General features: G+C 60.0%; 3 protein-coding genes across 3 annotated transcripts in view; 2 read left to right on the plus strand and 1 right to left on the minus strand.

Moving 5' to 3' along the window:
- Nucleotides 1-195: 195 nt before the first annotated feature.
- Nucleotides 196-3,823, minus strand: GUITHDRAFT_140454 (hypothetical protein; the record flags this gene model as incomplete). The annotated part of the gene is made up of 11 exons (XM_005830319.1): nt 196-426; nt 660-797; nt 984-1,386; nt 1,557-1,661; nt 1,861-1,928; nt 2,056-2,116; nt 2,313-2,489; nt 2,643-2,737; nt 2,808-2,882; nt 2,941-3,114; nt 3,200-3,823. 11 exons carry the CDS (start codon nt 3,821-3,823, stop codon nt 196-198), a joined length of 2,151 nt encoding a protein of 716 aa, XP_005830376.1.
- Nucleotides 3,824-5,262: 1,439 nt separating this feature from the next.
- GUITHDRAFT_110519 (hypothetical protein) lies at nt 5,263-6,374 on the plus strand (the record flags this gene model as incomplete). Its single annotated transcript, XM_005830320.1, has 6 exons — nt 5,263-5,356; nt 5,419-5,504; nt 5,557-5,610; nt 5,663-5,701; nt 5,774-5,944; nt 6,093-6,374. 6 exons carry the CDS (start codon nt 5,263-5,265, stop codon nt 6,372-6,374), a joined length of 726 nt encoding a protein of 241 aa, XP_005830377.1.
- Nucleotides 6,375-6,453: 79 nt separating this feature from the next.
- GUITHDRAFT_73067 (hypothetical protein) overlaps nt 6,454-6,982 on the plus strand; it is a gene marked incomplete at both ends in the record, with an annotated part of 3,001 nt that continues 2,472 nt past the window's right edge. Inside the window, one exon of the mRNA XM_005830321.1 lies at nt 6,454-6,901. Coding sequence (XP_005830378.1) covers nt 6,454-6,901 — 448 coding nt within the window. The remainder of the gene's footprint in view (nt 6,902-6,982) is intronic.

Below are 6,982 nucleotides of genomic sequence, written 5' to 3' on the forward strand. Positions count from 1 at the left end.
GTGGTACAACCCTCCTGACCACCTCGATCCAGCCCTTCAGCCGTTTCGATCAAGACGTCCTCCCCTTCCCCGTCGCTGCTGCTGCTGCTGCTGCACTGCTCCTCCTCCTCCTCCTCCTCCTCCTCCTCCTCCTCCTCCTCCTCCTCCTACTCGTCCTCATCCTCACGCGCCTCGATCCTCTGCCTCCTGGCCTTCCTACCCCACCTTCCTTCCTGCTGCTCTCCTCGCCCCACCTCTCTCCCTCCTGCTCCTCCCTCCCCCAACCTTGTCATGCGAGTCCACCAGCGGATGCCCGGGCTGCAGTCCGAACTCCACGAGCCAGTCGGGTGCTCGGTCGAGCGCAGGGTCATGAGACTCCATGAAGTCAAGGTAGTCTGACATCTCCATCCCCACGCTCTCCTTCCTCCCTCCCTTCTGTCGGAATACCTTCCCACCCTCGTCAGCACCTCCCCCTCCTCCTCTCCCTTCACTCCCACACCCTCAACCCTCCCCCTCCTTGCTCCCCCCTCCCCCTCTTCCTCTTCATCCCCTCCCCTCCCACTTCCCCGCCACCACTGCCCCTTACCCGTCCTACCTCTCCCCCTTTCCCTCCCCCTCACTTTCATCTCGAATTCCTCCCTCCTCCCCCCTCCCTCTCTTTCTCCTCCTCCCCTTCTTACCTTGAACTTCCCAAGCTCGCCGCTTGCTGCTCGCAGCCCCTCCTTGCTCCAGATCTTTCGCAGACTCTCTTCGTCCTCGTCCCGCCACACCCCAGTGATGCGAAGGGGACGATGCATGAGAGAATGATGGCGCAGCACCTGAGCAAACCACTGTCAGCCTAGTCTCTCTTCCTCGTCCTCGTCCTCCTCTTCCTCTCTCCTCTCCCTCCCTCCCTCCCTCTCCCTCCCTCCTCTTCCTCCCTCCCTCCTCTCCCTCGCTCCCTCCGCTCCCCTCCCTCTCCCCTCCCCTCCCCTCCCTCTCGCTCCCCTCCCTCCCTCCCTCACCTCTTCGAAGGCAGGATCCGACACATCGATGGACGAGATGTCGCAGAAGTCGATCTCAACCTCCGGCAGGCATCCCCTCCTCCACCCTCCGCTCCTCCCTCCCTCCGCTACCTCGCAGATCGCACTATCCTTCCTCCTCCCCGCCGTCCTGCTCGTCGTCCCACGGAGAGGAGAAGGAGGGAGCTCTCCTCGCATCCTCTTGTTCCACGTCGAGAAGTTCAGCAGCTGCTCCCCGTCCCTCGTCGCTGCCGCTGCCAGGTAGGCAGGGCTGTCGAGGGAGGAAGAGTGATATCCCAGCAGGAGCTCAGCTACCTCGAAGAAGCCGTTCTGCACAGCTCGGTCAGCTGGCAGCATCCCCTTAAGGTTCTTCTGGTCCGCTCTTGCTCCCTCCTCCAGCAGCAGCCTGCACGTGACCAGATCCCCCGACGAGGCAGCGACATGCAGGGGCGAGTCGCCGTTGTGATCGCTAGCATGCTGCTGGTTAGCGGATAGCGCAGGAGGAGGAGGAAAGGGGCAGGAGCAGGAGCAGGAGCAGGAGCAGGAGCAGGAGCAGGACGAGCAGGAGGATCTCACAGGACTTGATGAGAGATCCCGGCGTTGAGAAGCTTTTTGACGAACTTCGAGTTCCACTTGGAAAGCAGACGACCCAAGTCGGTACGGTCGTAGGTGGTGCGATTGCTGCGAGAAGTCAGGAGGAGGACGGGGATGGCGGAAGAGGAAGAGGAAGAGGAAGAGGAAGAGGAAGAGGAAGAGGAAGAGGAATAGCAGAAAGTAGACAGAAAGGAGAGGGGAAGGGGAAGGGGAGAGAAGACGGGGGAGGGGATGGCAGTGATGGTTGGGGCGGAAGCAGAGGAAGGAGGGCGAGAGTTTGAATCACCTCCTGAGGATATCAGGTGATATCTTAATGCCAAGCTCAGCAAATGAATCATAAAAATGTTTGCGATCCTGAACACAAATCAGTTGAACGAACCCGCCCCTTTCCCTCCTCCCTCCTCCCTCCTCCCTCCTCCCCCCTGCTCCTGCTCCTCCTGCTCCTCTTACTACTTCTACTACTCCGTTTGATGCTCCTCACGTTTTCTCGGAGCATCTCGCGAGTGAGAATTCCTTGCTCGTGCATGTTTCGGTTTACATGTCTGCAACAGCATCAGCTAAGAACAACCCTGCTGCCCTCCCCCCTCCTTCTCTCCCCCCCCCACCCCCTTCCATTGCCTTCTAACCACCACCCCCTCTTCCTTCCTCACCCCTTGCCTTCTATCCCCCCCCGCCCTCCCCCCCCCTTCCTTGCATAATCCCTATCAACCTCCCCGTCCTCGTCCTCGTCCTCCTCACCCAGCTCCTGGGTGGCCGGTGATAATCTTGGAGAGGCCGATGTACCAGTTGTGCAGGTTGGTCGCGTAGTGGAGGATGGAGCCTCCCCCGGGCGCGTGCGGGTTTCGTGCAGTCGTCCCGTCAAGGAGGATGTCATCAAGCTTCGCCTCGCCGAACCTCGAGCGAAAACTCTTGATACTGTGACGTCAAGTCAGCGCTCCCTCCCTGCTCTCCTCCCCTCTCCTCCTCCCCTTTCCTGCCTTCTTCTCCTCCCCTTTCCTCCCTTCTCCCCCCCCTTCCTCCTTCTCCCTTCCACCCCAGTTCCTCCTCCTGCTCCTCCTGTCCTCTTACATCTCCTTGATAGCAGGCATGCATCTGGAGATGGTCGCATAGTGCAAGGCCGTCAACCCATCGCATGCGTGGAAGAGATCCGCTCCCTCCGCGATCTGTCAAACAGGTTACCTCCTGCTCCTGCTCCTGCTCCTGCTCCTGCTCCTGCTCCTACTCCTCCCTCACCAGTATCCTGGCCACCTCCGCGAAGTTTCGATTCTCTCTCAAGTTGAGGTGGTTCCCAAAGTTCCACGTCTCGAACTGAGCGAGCAGCACAAGGGCAGTCAGTCAGCCGCAGCTCCCGCCAGCTCACCCCCACCTGGATCAGCGCGATGTGCAGCGGGGTGCAGTATCCTTCCTGAGCGCTGCCGTCGACGGAGTAGGAGTGGTCGATGACGTACTTCAACCGATCCACCCGCCCTTGCCTCGCCAGCTCGTAGAGCTCTCTTGGGGGGAGCAGATCTGCTGGCTGCTCCTGAGCGTCGCTCACGTCCTGCGATCATCCCGCTCAGGAGCTAGGCGGTGACGGTACAGAAGTGGATGAATGTCTCAGGGATGGAAGAGGAGGAGGAAGAGACCCTGGAAGGCTCTTGTCCCTGCCCCGTCAGCCCCAGCAGCAGCTCGCTGAAGTCCAGCTTCCCGTCATGGTCCTTATCCCACGCGGTGAACCCCCTCTCCATCTCCTCCTCCGTGTCCCCGTCCTCCATCATGAGCTCCTTAAACTCTGAGAAGCCGATCTTCCCGTCCCCATCCTTGTCATACTGCAGGGCATACCGAGCAGGCTCGTCGGCATCCGAGTATGCCCCATCCTTCCCCTCCCCTCCATCTCTCTCTCCTTTCTCTCCATCCTGTCCCCCCTCCTGAGCACCGCAGCTGCCCCCCTGCTCCATGAGGCCTATCATTGCGGTGGAGAACTCTTGGAAGTCTAGCCTCCCGTCCCCTGATGTGTCTGACTTGACGAAGAAGCTCTTCCAGCCCTCATCTCCTCCCGTCCTATCGCGGTTTTCAGACAGCATCCGTTCGTACTCCTTCATGTTCAGGGCTCCATCGCCGTCCTCATCGAACTTGATGAAGTCTACCTCGGCATCGTCGCTCGCTCCAGGCAGTCCTTGATCTCCTTCCCTCGCCAGGGCTGAAGCAAACGAAAGGCTCGTGACGAAAAGAATCGCCAGCCAGACAAGCATTGTCGTCCGAAGGGTCATGTTCCTCTCGCCCATCATCATCGTCTCACTCTCCCGTGTCTTTGTCCCTCGTCCCTTCTCCTCCTCCTCTACTTGCTTCTCTCCTTCTCCTTCTCCTTCTCCTTCTCCTTCTCCTCTGGTTCTCCTCTCCTCTCCTCTCCTCTCCTCTCCTCTCCTCTCCTCTCCTCTCCTCTCCTCTCCTCTCCTCTCCTCTCCTCTCCTCTCCTCTCCTCTACTTTCCTCGTGTCATCGATCGTCCTCGATCTGATCTACTCGTCATTGCACTGCCTGGTCGCCTATTCGGTTTCATCACCCCTACCCCCCCTTGTTCCAGTAAATCCCCTACACCCCCATACCAAATGCGAACCGAAGTGTGTTGTAGAGTCTTCAAGTCGGAGCCTCGGAGCGTGACTCAGCCGCATGATGCGGCGGCCCGGCCGGACCGGGCCGCCGGGCACCGCCCCCGGCCTCACTGAGTAGTAGGCTGCCGCCTTATGATCCGGCGAGCCTGAGGCTCGTTCTGAAACTGAATAAGCGCGGCCCGCAGTGTCAACACAGGTCTCCGGCCCGGTGAGTCCGATCATGATCGGCGGGGGCGACTCATCGGCCGGCCCCCGGGTTCAGCGATGATTCACTGCCGTGACCGTGCCGACCGTCTGAGTCGGACTCTCTCGCAGCCATCGGCCCGGGCCCCGGGCCGGTCCTCAGGCCTCAGTGGCAAAGAAACAGTTTCAATTTCGTCGCCCCCCCCCTTAAATGGTCAGGCCCGCCGCCCTCAGGGATTCCTGGGCTCAAGACGGGGGGTAGAAAGAGGGGAAACTGAGGGTACGGAGAGGTTCTGAGGGGGGTGGGGTAGGATTAAAGGGAGGGTACGCCCCTTATATGAGCTTTTTGTCTGGGGGTGCAAAACAAAGGGGTGTTAGGGGTAAGGACGAAAGGTGGGGTGAAATGATGGTAATTGAGGGGTAGGTCTGACTATGAGTGGGTGGACTGAAGGGGGTAGTTGGATCCATCATGGCAGGAAACGAAATGGAATCAGGGGATGGCGGGCGAGGGAAGGAGGGAGAGAGGGAGGGAGGGAGGGAGGGAGATGGAGCTAAGGCAAGGATTGGACCGATACATGAGATCATGAGACAAGGTCAGATGCTGGCGTCTAAGTTAGGGAGGTACTGTTCGAAGAGCAAAATTGGAGTACGATGAGGGGCAGGAGCAGGCGGGTAAGGAGTAAGAGGAGGAGAGGGAGAGAAGTGGAGGAGGAGAGCAGGGAAACCTAAGATGGATCCTGGACTGACATCGTTTGCAAAGGGCGTAAACGGAAGTCATAGTTTCTTGTTGATCCATTACATGCAAGGTGGGAGGGATTTGCTGTGGCTCAACTGAGAACTCGTGAGCAGCGAGTGATCGCAGAGGCAGAGCGTCGTTGTGAGGTTGTCCGGCCCTGATATAAGTTGAACGGAAACATGTGGATGAGCAAGGGAGCGCGCTGGAGTGCCATCATGCTGGGCCTCCAGGTCGCCTCCTGCATGTCGATCGAGCTGTCCGTCAGGTCAGCAGGTGATAGCTCCCCTGCTTTTGCTCGGATTTTCACTCACACGCCCTCCTCTTCCTCCTTCCAGGTCACATGCAGCAGCAGCCGATGCGGCTCAAGGGAGGAAGCTCGTACTTCAGCAAGGAAGGGGGAGGAAGTGGTGTGACTAGGAACGTGAGTTTACTTGCTCTAGCTCTCCCTCTCCTCCCTCTCACCCCCTGAGCAGGCGACCAAGCCGTCTGCCCCCGCAGGCTGGACGAGCGGGAAAGGTCAGGCTCCGGTGGGTGCCCTCCTTGTCTCCTGTGCGGCTGTTGCCTGAGGAAGAGTTTCAGCAGCCCAAGGGCCAAGGAGGAGGGACGAAGGCTGCGCAGGTGAATGGAACATCCTCGATCTGCTCTGCAACGGGACGTCTCAAGTCTCTCAGCTGACTGTCATGCTTGTAGGCTGACGTGGCGTCCAAGGCCGGGCAGAAGCAGGAGGAGGAGGCTGCGGCTCCTCCTCCTCCTGCTATGAAGCCAGTGATCCCCCGGATGAGCCAGACGGTGACGAGGATGGAGAGTTACTCCATGCTCGACGAGGACAAGATCACGTCGAAGCTGAGAGATGAGGCTGAGGTGACAGTGATGCTGCTCTTGTCGTCCTCTGACGATTCCCTCTCCTCCTCCACCTCCACCTCCACCTCCACCTCCACCTTCTCCTCCACCTTCTCTTCCTCCGTTTCTTCCCTCTCCTCGCCTTCCTTTCGCCACTCCAACATCGCAGGTTGCTCCTTCGGCACACCCCATTCCTCTTCCGACAGGAAAGACAAAAGCCCAGCCCAAGCCCGAGCCCCCCAAGGAGGTAACGGACGCCTGGCTGCGCGTCCTCGACCAGGCTGTGGGAGGCAAGACGGTGCTGAAGGCTGAGAGGCCCGAGGAAGTTATCCAAGAAGTCTCCAGGATCTCTGCTGCCGCCAAGGCCGAGCAAGTTGCCGCCAAGGCCGCAGAGACTGCAGAGGTGGCGGAGGAGCAGGAGCAGCCGGAGGAAGACGGCAGGCAAGCATGATGGGGAGGGAAGGAGGGGGTGGGGAGGGAGGGGGTCGATCAAGGAAGGAGACTCGTGGGGTGAGGGAGGAGGCGGGGAAATGAGGAACGAGGAACGAGGAGGAGGCGGAAGGAGAGCTGACGGGGGGAGGAGCAGGTTGCGGATCGTTATCATATCATCGGAGCTAACTCCCTACTCAAAGTCCGGGGGGCTGGCTGACGTGGCCTCGAAGCTCTCGATCTCGCTCAGTCAGATGGGTCACCGGGTCATGACGGTGGCCCCAGCCTACAAGTGGTACGAGGGGGCAGTAGGGACTGACGTCCGCCGAACCTTCACGCTGTACGGGGGGGGGCACGACGTACATTATCTCCACCAGTGGTGCCCCACGGACCCCAGGGAGGATGGAGACCCCAAGATGGGGGTGGATCGGATCTTCGTGCAGAACGCCAACGCGTTCGAGCGGGCTGGGATGTACGGGGACCCCGGAGGGCACGACTACTTCGACAACTTGTTCCGGTTCGCGCTGTTCTCCTGGGCTGCGCTTGAAGGTCTGAGGAGAAAAGGGAGGAAAGAAGCGATGGAGGGAGGATGAGAGGGAGGGGAGGAGAAGGAGGGGAGGGGGAGGAGAA

Source organism: Guillardia theta (assembly GCF_000315625.1).
Source record: "Guillardia theta CCMP2712 unplaced genomic scaffold GUITHscaffold_46, whole genome shotgun sequence".
Classification (NCBI taxonomy): Eukaryota; class Cryptophyceae; order Pyrenomonadales; family Geminigeraceae; genus Guillardia; species Guillardia theta.